Raw genomic sequence first — 14244 nt, forward strand, 5'->3', positions numbered from 1 at the left:
CTGCCTGCTCCTTTCTCTGGTCCTGCTGCCAAAGGCCCGTGTCAGGAAGAGAGCTGGGCCCCTCAGGTCCTCTCTGCCTCCCCCTCTGCTTGGTGTCTCCCCTGGTCCCTCCTGCTCCAGATGAGACTCTTTCACTTCCCAATCACTGAAAGGACCTTGGGGAGTCAGAGGGGTCTCGTCTTGGGGGACTACACCGAAGTCACAGCTGTCTCCCTCTCATCTTCTCTGACCAACTTGGAAGGGGGATGAAGTGGACTGGATTCCCCTGGCCTGAGCCCAGAACAGAAAATCAAGGGGTCAGGTTACGCTGCAGTAACGAATAGCTCTAGAAGGCCGACAGGGTCATTCCTCAGTCACATGACATGTCCAATACACATTAGTGGGGGGCCCTCTCCATGTCATCCTCCCCAGGGGTCCAGGCTGCAAAGTCACCACCATCCAAGACACCTCTACTCATACAGTGTGGGAGGACAGAGCCAGGTTTTCTTACACTGACATTAAATGCACTGTCATGGAAGGGACAGTGTCCCATCCTGCTGAGAGTCTCACTAAATGGCTGAGTCTAGCCTCAAACTTGCCATCCTCCTGCCTCAGCCTCCCGAGTTGCTGGGATTACAGGCACACTATGGTCCCTGGCAAGGGTGTGCAGTTTTACATTTTTCAGCCTTTGATGGGCACATTCTGAATCCAAAGGCCTCTGTCCAGCAATGTCGACTGCAGCTACTGGCCCTTTCTCCAGCCTCCTGGGTGATGCTTGACACTGCCCTCAGCTACTCTGTCCCAGGCTGCCCCAGCTGTCCAAGCATCCCGCCCTGATGCTGGAGCCAGCGAGGCTCAAAGCTTAGCCTCCAGACATGGAATCTCCCTCAGGCATTCCTCCGCCCCACGCAGGGCTCCTGGGCAGAAGACCACACCAGGACACCAACGCTGCCCCCTCCTCCCAGAATGACATCTCCTCCAAAGGCTCAACTCGTTAGAACAAGTTCTTTTGGAAATGGAGGGAAAGCGGTTGGATCCTAAGGGCTCCTGTGTGTGGGGTCTCCCCCGGCTGATGGCAGGCTCTGGCCTGCGTGAGGCTCCCTAGGGAACATCTTTGCCCCCCAACATCGCAGCCAAGACCCCCATGACTTTGCTCCTGCAGCTGTTCTTGGACCCCTGCTGGACCCCTGCCCTTCCTGCTCACGCCCGGCCTCTGCTGCGCCTGGTCGCCTGCCCCAGGTTCATCTTTTGCTCCACTCCTTCCTCTGCAAACCGCATGGTGACACAAGCGGGGAGACCCCCTGGACTGTCCAGGGTGACGGGGAATCACCATGTCGGCTCGACTGTGCTATGGGGCGCCGGGAGAGCCATGTCAGTGCTGTTTCTGGGGGGGTGTGAGGTGTCTTTGGAGGGGACTGGCATTGGAACGGGTGGACTTGGCACAACTGACGCCTCTCCATCATGGCACACATCTGAGCCGCTGGGGCTCTGGGCAGAGCACTAGCTCTATGGCTTTGAAGTTGACCACCGGTTTCTGATCTCCAGCTTGCTGCTGGCAGATCGTGGGACTTCTTGGCCCTCCGTGATCCCATCGTAATAGGTTTCTGTCTACACGTGTGTGTACACGGGAGGAATGAAGAACATGCTACTCCAGAATGTGCCACTCTGGGGAACTGACTATGTTGAGTCAGACGCTCGAAAGACAACAGTTGCAGGAGATCATTCTGACCTTCCTTCCTCGGCTTCAAAGCACAGACGAAATTCCCGCGTGAACGCTGCCCTCCTCTACGGAAGGAAAACACCATTCCCACCTTCAAGGATACAACAGGGAGGCCAGGCGAGATCTGCAAAGCAGCCTCAGGAACTGATCCTCCTCTTCCTGCCTCCACTCCACTCAGTCACCCCCTGCCCACGCCCCTCGGCCTTGTCCCCGGTTCACGATTAGCTGCTCTTAGTCCAGCTGGGCACACGAGTTTCCACACTGACTGCGCCTTCAGTTCTTCACGTCCTCATAAAGCCTCCTGTGCCAGGTCAGGTTTGGGTTAAATCAATGCAAACGCTTTCTCCTGCTGGTCTGTCTTATGTTGATTTAATTCTCAGACCTAGCAGAAGGGGGGAAGACAAGATAGAGGTAAATTTGGGGGTCCCCTAGTTTCTGACAAGAAGGGGATTCCCTGGCTAGGACCCAGCTTGCTCCAGTGTGGCTGAAGCTATGGATCCTGAGACGCGTGACAAAAGCCAGCAGGAGGTAAGGACTCTGCACATCTTGCTCCTGGATCTCTGGCTCAGGTCCAGTGGAAGCATGGCAAGAATCTCTCCTCGTCTCTTTCCATTTCTAAATCCGGTTGCAGGAGAAAACATCTGGGTGAGTCTTCCGGGAGCCACGGGGCGGAGATGGTTAGGACTGCTCTTGTTTCTGTTGCTCCTTTTTCTCACAGAGATGGTCACCATTTTCTCTAGTCTGTCCTCACGTCATTGGGCGGGAGGAGGAGGATGACAGGTGGAACCCAGGTGTAGCTCCTGCGGGCCTGTTTCCCGAGCCCACCTCGTGGGCCAGGCGGGTTACGTCCCTGCCAGGCCTGCCTCCGTGCAGACAAACTTTGCTGTCATTCCCCAGTAAAATAAATCTGAACAAGCTTCTTCAGCCATCTTAATTTACACCCTGAGAGCTTAGCTTTGTGACCAGTGAGAATCTTCTGTCTGGCCTCTGCCAGGCAGGGGGACACAGGTGTTGCCTGGGGTCGGGCTGCCAGCAGAACAGACCAGGAGCCCAAGGTAGAAGGGGGCACACAGCACTTTCTTTGTCTGACTGTGCCAACTCCCTGGGGAGTTTGTCTCAGTAAGAGGCCCAGTCGGAAGGGGCTTCCTCATCTCTACCTTCACCGTTTTCTTAGATCTAGGAAACCCCATCTGGTTGCCCACCTGGTGCTGAGGATCAGCGGGTTCATGACTTGAGGTGCCTCGCATGCGTGGGAGACCAGAGACACTGTTTCAGCCGCTGGTGACAGCCAAGGCCTTTGCTCTCTTGCACAACCTTTGGGAGTGAGGCTCTGGACCGTGGGACCTGCTTTGGGGATACCTCTTGCATCCATGCTAAAGATTTTTTTCTAAGCCTGGAAAGTTAGCTCCTGGTCTTTCTTTGAAAAGGCTTTTTGTGATTGACAGAATCACCACTGGGATAAATGTAGCCTTGACGTTCCTACTCTGCAATGGCTGTGTAGCTCCTTTGGATTGGAATGACTTCTACATTGGGGGGGGAAATGAGAGCTGGTGACGTAGCTCAGAGGCAGAAGACTTGCCTGGAGTGTGCAGGGCCCTGGGTTCCATCCCAGCACTGCAGGAAACCAACCAACCAACCAACCAACCAACCAACAGCAAAGGACAGAGTGTCTGTGGCTAGTCTTAGAAACTCCTTTGATAAGATCAAAGAACTTAAAATAAAAGCTAAATCCACATGTGCTATAGGCTGCAAGTTCTCCTTTCTCACCCACCTACTCCCCTTTACTGCCTGACCCTGGTCCTCCAGAAGATCTTTTAGATTTCTGCACCCCATCTTAAACTTTATGTGTAAGATTTAAAGAGAGTGCCCTGGCCTGGTCTCCGGGCCATGCACAGAGGTCACCTGTGTTAAATCTTCAGCATCAGCAGAAGGGAAGGTCCACACAGACTCCAGGAACACAGCATCTCCCACAGCTGCACCTTCCAGCCCCTACTCCCCATGGCCCTGGAAGCAAACTCCACCAGCTCCAGAGCTCCTGTGCAGGGCCTCGTGAGGGTACCCTAGGACCCACCATGAGGAATTCATTCCCGTGGACAGCAGCAGAACCTTTTGCCACTACTTGTACAGGAGACAGGAAAGTTAGTGGACATCACAACCCACTCACAGGGACTGCCACTCACTAGCGAGGGGCATCCTTCCATTCATGATCACCCTGTAGTTAAACGACAGGCCAGATGGTCTTAGGGTGAAACCATCTATCCCCAGGGAGGGAACCAATGGCCAGAAATATTCTTAGGGCTTCTCTCTTTGTTTTGTTATAACAAAATACCTGAGGCAATGTAACCTTACAAAATAAAGAGGTTCACAGTTTGAGGTCCAAAGTCCAGATGCATGATGCAGGATGGGATGAGGGTCCCAGAGCAGATGACAGGAACATGTGTGAAAGGAAGGGATCACTTCTCAAAACAGGAAGTCAGAAAGAGAGTGGAGGTCAGATTCAGGTTTTGTAACACTGGACTTGCTGTCCTCTCTCCAGGAGACCAGTATGCTCTTGAGGCCGCGCCCAATGACCTCTGGACCTCCCACTAAACCCCACCTCTTAAAGGGCCCACCACCCACCACCTAGGACAGAGAGAGAGCTTAGAAGCCTCTGTCTGCCAATCAAAAACACACAATCAAAACTTCTAAATTATTTTTTGTAAGACTCACCCTCTTTCCTAGAGAAGTACAGGTTCTGAGATAGAGTCTCAGACTTCTAGATTTAAATGAAGCCATCATTTTCTATCTTCCCGGAAACTTGCCTACCAGGTAACTCTGCTGAGCCCAGTGAAGTGTCTTTCCAACCTGAGCAGACACCTACATCCTCCCTCAACTCCTACCGCAGTACCCAGCCTCACCGCTATCATGACTTCAGTCCAGATCGAAAATGCTCAGACAAACCTGGAGAATGTCACTCAAGTGGTGGAGTCTGTTTCCGAGTGGGACTTCCTGGTGACCACCTGCAAATGTGCAGAGAGAAGCAGGGCCGGGTACCTAAGCTGATGCTCATGGCTCCCAGAGCCATCATGGTGGGTGGGTGGCTCTTCTAGACCCACTGCTGACACCAGTCAGATCTGTTAAATGATGAACCTAGGCACCTTTACGTTTTAAAGAGTGGGAGCAGTTGGCGATTCCTGAATCCAGCAGCCCCAGGTCACCAGTGGCCAGCGCTCACCAGGGGCGCTGGGGAAGCTGATGGAGTATTCTCAGAAGGAGACAAAGAAAAGGACGTGGAGTCAGGGTGAAAAGCTCCCAGTCAGGGTCCGCTGCTCTTTCTGGTTGGTGCAGGTTCTAGTTCCGGTTTACTGTTTAGTGAGGCTTCATAGAAATTTATATACATAGGAAAAGGAAGTACTAGCGCCCCCAGTTAGATTGTGTTGAACAGGTCCCCAGGCCCTGTCGGGTCTCTTGCCAGTTCATAAGGCCCAGTCCAGCTCTTCCCGATGACAGGCCCCACTAACCAGCCCTCCGTCACCTTGGGTCACCCAACACTTAACATCCTGCTGCCCTCCCTGATAGCCGGGCGGCTGTGGACATAGTACCCAAGTCACGGAAGGCCCCTTGGATGCCTGTGCACAGTCCTGACTTCTGTATTGTAACAGCTCCTGAAGGTGGAATCTCTAGGGAAACATATCCACAGGCCGGGCCATATTTTTGCCCCATGGAACACTGGAAGCAGAGTCTGCTGGCTGCAAAGCTATCCCACGCCCTCACCAAAGCTAGTGTCCTGGAAAAAGGAAAAACTGCTCCCAGGGACACTGGCTTCAGATGTGTTTTCTTCTATGCTGGTGGGAATCCCACATATTCCTAGCTCCCACTGGTCCTTATATGGCCAATGGTCACATGATTGCTGCCCTACTACAAGTTGCTGTGGTCTGAATGTGTCCCCCCACAAATCCATGAGTTGGAAACTTCATCCCTGATGTAGTAGTATTGGGAAGGTGGGACCTGATGGGAAGCATTTAGGTCATTGGGAGTGCTGCCCTCTGATGAGATCAGTGGTCTCTTGGAGTGAATTCCTTCCTGAGAGATTGACTCTGAGTTAGTCAGCTTCCCATCACTGTAACAAAATACCTGACATAATTAACTTAAAAAGAAAAAAGGTATATTTTGGCTCATGGATTTAGAGGACCCAGTCCATGACCAGGAGCACCTGTTGCTTTGGGGCCTGAGGCAGGGCAGCACATCAAGGCAGGCAGAGCAAAAGCATTTACCTCATGAGCCAGGAAGCAAAGAAAAAGAGGAAGGGGCTGGAATCCCACAGTCCCCTTCAAGCACATACCTCCAACCACCCGAGGTGCTCTCATAAAGCCCTGTCTCCTAAAGGTGCCAGCACCTCCCAATAGTGCCACCCCAGAGGCCACACCTTTAACACATGGCCTTTGGGGGACAATTAAGATCTAAACTATAGCAGGGTTTTTATAAAAAGAGCAGGCCCCAAATGCATCTCACTTTCTGTCTCACCACAGGACTGCCCTCTTCCTCTTGCACACGCTCCTACCACGATGCCATCCACCTTGTTGTGACATGCAGGATGACCTTCGTCAGAGGCTGAACAGATGTGGCCACCTGCTCTTGGACCGTCAGCCTCCAAAACGGTGAGTAAATAAACCTCTTTACCTTATAAAGTCCCCAGCCTCAGGTATCATGTGTCAGCAACAGGAAATGGATTAATATGGGTCACTGTGCAGCCTGTCTCTAGTGAATGATGGGATTGGCAAGACTGCTAAATATTGCAGTCCCAAAGGAATTGCTTTTCCAACCAGTTTATAAACCTGTCTTTATCTCTGAGTTATTGATTAACAGACAAATAGCCCACAATCTGAACAAGACAAATAATACAAAAGGGTTCCAAACAACTGTCAGACCGATTGTGATCGGTCCACAGGGACTTCCTTCCCCCGACCTTCTGGCCCACACTTGCCTCCCATCCGATGAGAAACGCAGACGGGAGACAGCTAAGGAGCTCCAGGGAAGCTGGCTCTGCCCTGGCATCCGGAGGTTCTGACCGGATTATTTCCCAGGGCGCCTCTGTGAATCTCACCGAGTTTCCGAAGGAAACGACCTTGCTCAGGGCGCCCTCCAGGACCCACGCCGCCATGCGCCTCCAGCTTTACACTATTTATTCCCACTGTCTGGAGACTGTATGCTCAGTGGATGGACCGAAGGCCACCAGGCAAGGTGTACTGACGGCATAACAGTGGCAGAGAAACTAATAGCTAACGTCCCCCATTATGGCATTCCTTTGTGGGTTGAACTAGATAAAAGAACTCATTTAATGGCAGAAATAACCCCCTTGCTTGCAAAGATTCTGGGGGATTCATTATAGTTTCATATCCCACACACTGGGCACAATGGCACGTGCTAGTCATCACAGCGACTTGGGAGGCTGAGGCAGGAGGATTACAAGTTTGAGGCAACTTAGCAAGACCCTGTCTCAAAATAAAAAATAAAAAGGACTGGGGATGTGGCTCAGTGTTTCGGCACCCCTGGGTTCAATCCCCAGTGCCGCAAAAGGGAATAAAAAGGAAATATTAAAACATATCCCATACCTCGTGCCATCCCCAATCCTTAGGGAAAACAGAACATAAAAATCTAGATGTAAAAAGAACTTTAGGAAAAGTGCCAAGAAGCTGCACTTAAATGGCCAGAAGCGTGACCCTCTGACTGTATAAAAACCCAGGAGGAAGACATTAACTAACCTCTTCAGAAACAGTGCTGGCCAGCCCATGCCTACTGGCATCTCCAACCCTTCCCTTCCTGGCTTGAGTGATCCTTATGGGGACTTATGCAAACAAGTTGAGTCCAGGCATGGGGACTAACTAGTTCACCTGCAGGTAGGGAGAGGCATGGCCTGCCTGGCCACACGCCTTGCCATCCCTTTTAGCCAGGAAATCTGTTACAACAAGAATTTTGGAAGAAAACACGCATTGTCCCCATGTTGGAAGGACCCTGTGAAGTACTGCCACCCTCTGCACTGCATGGGCACCAAGAAAACCCTCTGGGCTCAGAGAAGCTGCACCAGACTCCACCCAGATGATACCCCAGGACACCTGGAGGACCACCTGTAGGTGTGACTTGTAAGCGACAGTTCCCAGCCAGTCCCCAAGCCCTCGAAGCAGAGGGCCTTGGGCAGGAGGCAGCTTCCCCAAGACAGCAGATGGAGAAACTCACTAGCACCTATTTTCTTCTTCCTTTAGGCCTCAGTACCAGGAAAGCAAAATGGCGGACAGTCTCGCAGAGATGGGTGGAATCCACCTTCGCTCCCTCTACTCCCGTGTCTCGGCCATGAATTTAAAGGCTGGTTGGAGAGTGGTTGTCTAGTTGGTCCTCTTCTCTCTCTGGTCCCCCACTGTGACTTTCTTTCATATTGTGCCTCACTCTTATTAACTTACTGTTTTCTCAAAAGGTCAAGCGTGGCCCCAACACCCCACACCAGCTTCGCAAACCCTGGCCACGTGAACTAGCCAACCCACTGGCTGGTCATGTCAACATCTGGACCATGCAAAGGACTCTGGACTAATTTTCGTTCCTGCCAATGCGAGTGTGGGGCGACCAACTAGGGGCTGGATGCAGGACAGGGTGTGGTGTGCACGGCCCAGAAAGCTGTTGCTCTACCACCTCATCGTTAAAAAAAGAAAGAAAGAAACTTGACTTCGACTCACCTAAGCGAGTTCATTGGACACGCAAAACCCTCTCCGGAGGCTTGAGGACTCTCCTTTGCCCTGGCCACAGCGCCAGAGGGGATTTTCCTCACACTGAAAGCACACGTGGTGCTGAGCCCTTCTCAGGGGACATAACCAGGCAATATTGCAAACCCTTGACTGACTGCCCAGGTGGCATCCTCAAACCTTCTGCGAAGGTCGCTGAAGGTTCTGGCTCTGACTTTCGGTGCCAACACTTGCCAAATCACAAAACGTGCTGACTGCCTCACACCCGTGCACCTTGGTATACCTTGGCTCTTCCCTCATGGGCTGACAATGCCAAAGAGAAATCTGTACTACCTCCATCAGGTGACAAAAGCAAGCCTTAGAGCTACCAAATCTGAACCTGTATTTCCTACTTGTTCTGCTTCTACAAACTTCCAGAAGCAAGTGGAAAATGGAGATGTGCAGAGGCCAACATAATGGTGACAAGGCACACCAGACCCCAACTTGACTGGCATGCCTTAACCACTCAAACCTTAACCAGGAATCGGTTTTATTTTAATCTCATGTGCCAACAAAGTACATAAAGGGTTCTCACCCAGAAGGTGAGCATGATGTGATTTTAGATACCTAACCCCTTCCACCTTAAATGCCAAATGACAAACTTGGGCTTCTTTATTCATGAAGTTGTACCACATAAACATAGAAACTGTGACATTATTTAAAAAAAAAAAAGGAAAAACACTGTGTATCTGAGTTCTACATTCTTTTTCATATTAATATCCCTTTCCCAGGATTTGTTAACTAATGAGTTGGGAAAAATGATCAGAATTGTTGTGCAAACATTGGAAGTGCTCAAAGTAGACGTTCACGGCCTCTGTACTCCAAAAACCACGGTGCCCTGGACACATTGAGAGCCCGCCTGGATGGCGGGGCAGCGATTGTTGGCAGAGAACGCTGTTCCTGTTTGAACTGCTCTGGGCAAAGTGTCTAATCTGCACATTTTAGAGGGCAAAATAAACACTCCCCATCGGATAAATGAGGCCCAGCGTTTTACTGGGTGACCTGTTCCGGGGACGGGAGGCTGGGCCAGCCATCAGGGAAGTGCACTCCGCTTTGTTCTCTGGTGTTTATCCTTATCTGTTTTTTTCTCCTTTGGCAGCAACTCGGACACTAATCTGATTCTCCTCCGCAGTCACCAACTCAGCAATTATAAGGAAATGCCCAGGGCAGTCGGACGTGGGGAAAAGGAGTTCTGGATGTGCCACCCCTGACAGATGCCACTCTGGCATCAGGAGTATTTTGAATCAGACACTTGAAATACCACAGGTGCGTGACACTCTGACCCTCCTTCGCTTAAAAGGATGAAATGCCCTTGTGAGTGACGCTGCTATGACTTAATCACTGGTCCCCTTCAAAACTCGTGCTCAGACTTAATCGCCAACACAATGGTATTGAGAGGCCCGGGGGCCTTGAAGAGGTGGCGGGTCACGGGAGTAGAACCGTCAGGGATGGATTCACGCTTTTCCTGCGGGATGGGTTTGTTCTCATGGGACCACTTACCTCCCTGGCAAGAGGTTCCCCTTTCTCAGGAGACTGGTCAAAGGTCCTCTTCAGAAGCAGAGCAGACCCTGGGGCCATGCTCTTGGAATTTCAAGACCATGACCCCAAACAACCCTCTTTCCTTTATACAGATGTTCAACACTAGCCATGCCTCTGGGCTCCTGTGCCAAGTTCAGGTTCTACGAATTAAACCCGAACTCTTTTTTTCTGAACCTGGACTAGACGCCAGTGTGGCTTGTGTGCCCAGGATGTACCAACAGTCCCCAGGAAACAAGGAGAGCCCCCAACAGGAAGGAGACCCCCACCAGCCCTGCCGAGGGGGACAACACCCACAGCTGTCATCCCAAGTTCCTCCAGCTTATGGAGACAGTCACTCTGGCGTGCACCTGCTGGACTAGAAATCACATCTATGTACTTTCCCCCTCGCTAGCAGTGGCGTCCTCTGGGCGATGGCCATGATTACTCGGCTCCTGTTTCCTTTCTTTTTTTCTTTCTTCCTGTTTCAGTAAATAGACTGGGTTGCAGGCTCCAGGAAGATACCCTGGGTCCTCGGATGCAAGTTGCCTCCAGTCTGCACCATTCCCCAGCCTGACAGGCGAGGGTCCCAGAGGCCCCTTCCCAGAAAGCAATGCTCACAGCGCAGCATCTGTCTTGGAAATTTTATTGGTCCTGGGGAAAGGGAGGTAAGCAGCCCCTGCCGGCCTGGAGGGCCCCACGGCCCTCACTGTTTGCCGTTGCCATTGATGGGGCGGTTGACGTGGTCGGGGGAGGCCAGGAAGGCCTTGAGCTTGGGCCGGGCACTGAGGCGCGCCACGTAGGCGGAGAGTAGGGGGAAGGCATCCAGGCAGCTGGGGGCCAGCACCTGGTGGATCAGCAGCAAGTCCAGCAGGTTGTAGTCAGCAAAGGAGATCTGCGGGGCAGGGGCAGGTCAGCTGGTGGGGCAGACTGGGAGGACGGAGGCAGAGAGCCCGAGCCCACCCCCCAGGATGACCCCACTGTGTGCATGGATCTGCCTGTTTCCACTCTGGCACAGAAGGGCAGGATGCTCACCTGGTCGCCCATGATGAAGGCCTTGCCTCCCTGGTTCTGGGACAGCAGGTTCTCAAAAGGCTTCAGGTGTCCGGGCAGAGCCTTCACGTAGTCCTCCTTGCCTGCCTCCTGTCAGATGGAAGCCAGGGCTGTGATCACCCTCCACACCCACACCTCAGCCCTGCTGCCCACGGCTCCCCTGCTCGCCCCCCTACCCAGGCTGCTCCAAGTTCTGTCCACTTCAGCCAACTCTCCTCCACTCTGTCCACCTTTCTATCCCTACTAGAGTCTGCAAAGGCCTCCCAGCTGGCTTCTCTGGAGGATTCTTCTAGATCTCCCAACCAGACAGCCTGCTTAGAATCCTTGATGGTCCCGCTGCCCACACAAGAGTCCAAGGCCTTCAGGACCTGGCCTGCTGTCCCCAACTCTATCTCCTCACCTCTGCTAAACCGGCCCTTGGTCCCTAAGTGCTCCAGATCTGCATGCAGATCTTGGCCCATGGAAACTGCCAGCACCTCCTTCCAGAAACTGGTTACAGATCCTCCTCCTCAGGCTGTTTCAGGAAGCCCTGGCCCAGCCCAGGCCATGGGATCCATGTCTTGCCAGAGGCCTCCAGTGCCCACACTCTGCCATCCCCACTGTTACTTGTCTGGCTTGTCCCTGGGTAATGAGGATGATGCTTTGCCCATGATGGACCCTGGGTCCCAGCACTGAGCCTGACCAGCCCCAGCTGGCACAGGGATCAACAGAACCACATGAGTTGGGGGTGTCAGGACACAAGAAACCCCTTTCTTCCTTTACCCAGCACCCAGCCCAGAGCCCAGCTCACGTAGTTGGTGTAGATGAGGGTGGCGTATTTGCAGCGGAGATCCTCCACGCCGTCATTCACCATGTCCACCAAGGCCGCCTCCCGCTGGTCCTTCCCATAGAGCCCTTGCGGGGGTTAAGGGAGCAGACAGCATGACTGGTACTTACCGACACAAGTCACCAGTGTGCCCACCCACAGGCATGTGGCAGTCTGTGGCCACAACTAAGCCGAACACACCAGAGGTGCTCAGCCTGCGAGAGGCAACCTGGCCCAGGGCAAGGCGGGCAGGTGGGCTTGGGCAGCATCTTGTGCAAAGGGTGCAGCCTCTGGGCATCTCAGCTGCATCCACTCCAGACTGGAGGAAGACTCTGGGGGGCACCTATGGTCCTCAGGACTCACCCAAGGAGCGACCCAGGTGACGCAAGATGGCGTTGGACTGGTACAGGGTGAGGTCTCCATCCTGGAACTTGGGCAGCTGCCCATACACCTGGGGGGAGATATAGTTCCATGAGGGGCTCCAGCCTGGTTGCTGCTCACCTAGTGGCAGCCCCTCTAAGGCCCAGCACACAATGCCACAGAAGTGTGGTCACTCACACAGGAGGCCTTGAGTGAGCCCTGCAGCCAGGTATCTGAAGTCACCACCTCCTCCTTCCAGGTCTGGCCCTGGTCTGCCAGCAGCATGCGCATGGCCTCACATCGCCCTGGGTCCCAACGTGACAGGGGTTTGAGGACAGACCAGATACCCAGGCTCAGGGCCACCAGAGGAGGGATCAGGAGTGAGGGGAGGTGACATGGGAATAGAGATTCCTATTGATTCACAGAACACTGGGGAGGGGACTGGGCATGGCAAAGGAAACAGCCTTGCAGCCACATGGAGGGACAAGGGTGGGTTGGGGTCTCTCCCAGGTGGGCGAGGGGCCATGGGCTGCAGATACCGCCCCGTGCCTCCCCTCTGTCCGGCCACAGGCCCCTACCTCGAACCGGGAAGTAGACAATGGTGTAGGGCGGCACTGGAGTGGGCAAGAGAAGACTGTCAGATCCGGGCAGTGGGGACTTGGGAGGAGGGTGCACCCACCCCCTTCCCCTAGGCCCGTCCCTGCTCTGGGCCCCCTGAGAGCTCCCAGCTCCGCGCTGGGGACGCCCTGAGACCCCTGAGTCCCACTCCCGACACTGGGTGCGGGCTGCCCGGTGCTGGGAGCTCCGAGTCCCCGGGGAACCCGGGCCCCGCGACAACCGCGCGCTGGGAGCCCTTGGAGACCAGGCGACGCGGACTCACTGGCTGCTGCGTAGATGGCGGAGCGGGACCAGCGCTGCGGGGACGACGGCGGCAAAGCTCGGCGCAGGCCCAGTGGTGGCCGCGCCTTATAAGGGGCGCCCCGCCCCGCCCCGCCCCTGCTGCTGAGTCACCGCGCTGGCCGCCGAGCGACGACCCCGCCGCCCCCGCCGCCATCCGCAGCCCCGCCGAGCGAGTCAGCAGCGTTGGGGTCACATGTTCCCTGCTGGGCCTCGTGAGGCCAGGCGCCTGTGGCGCGGGGTCCCCAGCAGGCGCCTCAATGAGCCCCGGGTGATCAGGAGGGCCCTTCTCGATTCTTTCTCGTCTACACCCCGCCCAGAGCAGAGATCCGGGTCGGGGGAGGCGCTTGATCAAAGACCGCGGGTAGAAGCGTGTGGAAGATGGAGCGGGCATTTCCTGACTGGCCAGCAGCGGGGAAGGCGGGAGGGGACAGAACTGCGCCCGCCTGCGCCTGCACGTGCGGCCCGCAGAGGCCCCGCCCGGAGGGACCCCGAGAGCTGGCCAGGGGCTGCTCTCCCCCTGTGCCACCTGGTGAGGGGTCAGAGGGTGGGGCCCTCTAGAAATGACCCAGCCAGAGGTGGTACAAGCAGGGACAGACACTGTTTGAGGACAGAGGTAAAATCCTGCCCAGGAAGGGCTGGGCCGAGGTTGTGCCTGGGACAGAGAGCCCTCTCCAGTTCTGTCTTGTGTGCCTCTGCCCGGGCTCCCCATGCCGTTCCCACTCGCCAGCCTCTTCCCTGCGGGTCCGGCCAGCGGCTCCTTCCTCAACATGCTCATCTGCTTTCATCTTTTTTGTTTGTTTGTTTGTTTTCAAGAGTTTAAATTGCTTATTTGACCTGAGCTAAAAGCAATCTGAAATTCACCTTCTCCAACCCTCAAGGCTGGGAATTCAACGAGTTGGGGGGAGGCGGGGAAGCAAAGATAATATGTTGTAGTTTTATATCGAAAACATTGGAAGCTGTGCCCTTTTTGCTACTTTGTTTCCTTGCATCTAATTCTGCTGCCCTTTCAAAAGTAACATCCCCCTGCAGGAACACAAGCCAGTAGACACAACGGGTTCACAGCTTGCTGTCACACACTCAGACCACACATCCACACACACAAAAGCTATTCACACTCACAAGCTCATTCTTTCTCCCCCCCCCACCCCCTCCCCACAGGCAGC

At 54.2% G+C, this 14244-nt stretch overlaps 2 protein-coding genes across 7 annotated transcripts; one reads left to right on the top strand and one right to left on the bottom strand.

Annotated features, from left to right (window-relative positions):
• Positions 1-533: 533 nt before the first annotated feature.
• LOC306639325 (uncharacterized protein) lies at positions 534-10145 on the top strand. 5 transcript variants are annotated; one of them, XM_079102751.1, is made up of 5 exons: positions 534-2009; positions 2162-2227; positions 4508-4728; positions 6208-6336; positions 9180-10145. In XM_079102751.1, the coding sequence occupies exons 2-5, from the start codon at positions 2192-2194 to the stop codon at positions 9187-9189; spliced, it is 396 nt and encodes a 131-aa protein (XP_078958877.1). In that variant the 5' UTR covers positions 534-2009; positions 2162-2191; the 3' UTR covers positions 9190-10145. The 5 variants fall into 5 exon arrangements, 1 of the variants encoding a protein (XP_078958877.1); XR_013757615.1 differs by lacking the exon at positions 4508-4728 and having other exon boundaries at positions 6208-6340; XR_013757613.1 differs by lacking the exon at positions 4508-4728 and having other exon boundaries at positions 534-2344; positions 6208-6340.
• A 450-nt stretch (positions 10146-10595) lies between these two features.
• GSTP1 (glutathione S-transferase pi 1) lies at positions 10596-13184 on the bottom strand. 2 transcript variants are annotated; one of them, XM_079102749.1, is made up of 7 exons: positions 13062-13184; positions 12760-12795; positions 12380-12486; positions 12185-12272; positions 11807-11910; positions 10999-11106; positions 10596-10858 (listed from the first exon to the last, which is right to left on the bottom strand). In XM_079102749.1, coding segments are annotated over exons 1-7 (633 nt in total). In that variant the 5' UTR covers positions 13063-13184; the 3' UTR covers positions 10596-10669. The 2 variants fall into 2 exon arrangements, with proteins under 2 accessions (XP_078958875.1, XP_078958876.1); XM_079102750.1 differs by having other exon boundaries at positions 13044-13117.
• Between the last annotated feature and the right edge of the window lie 1060 nt (positions 13185-14244).

This window comes from Sciurus vulgaris, assembly GCF_902686455.1.
Source record: "Sciurus vulgaris genome assembly, chromosome: 11".
Taxonomy (NCBI): Eukaryota; Metazoa; Chordata; class Mammalia; order Rodentia; family Sciuridae; genus Sciurus; species Sciurus vulgaris.

Bases quoted from the DNA above. Each gene is read 5' to 3' on its own strand.
- LOC306639325 (XM_079102751.1), top strand. From the start codon at position 2,192: ATGGATCCTGAGACGCGTGACAAAAGCCAGCAGGAG. The intron at 2,228-4,507 runs GTAAGGACTCTG...CTTGCCTACCAG, and splicing joins GTGACAAAAGCCAGCAGGAG to GTAACTCTGCTGAGCCCAGT. The intron at 4,729-6,207 runs GTACCTAAGCTG...GTCTCACCACAG, and splicing joins GCAGAGAGAAGCAGGGCCGG to GACTGCCCTCTTCCTCTTGC.
- GSTP1 (XM_079102749.1), bottom strand. The intron at 11,107-11,806 runs GTGAGCTGGGCT...TCCATCTGACAG, and splicing joins CCCTCATCTACACCAACTAC to GAGGCAGGCAAGGAGGACTA. The intron at 10,859-10,998 runs GTGAGCATCCTG...CCTGCCCCGCAG, and splicing joins CCTTCATCATGGGCGACCAG to ATCTCCTTTGCTGACTACAA.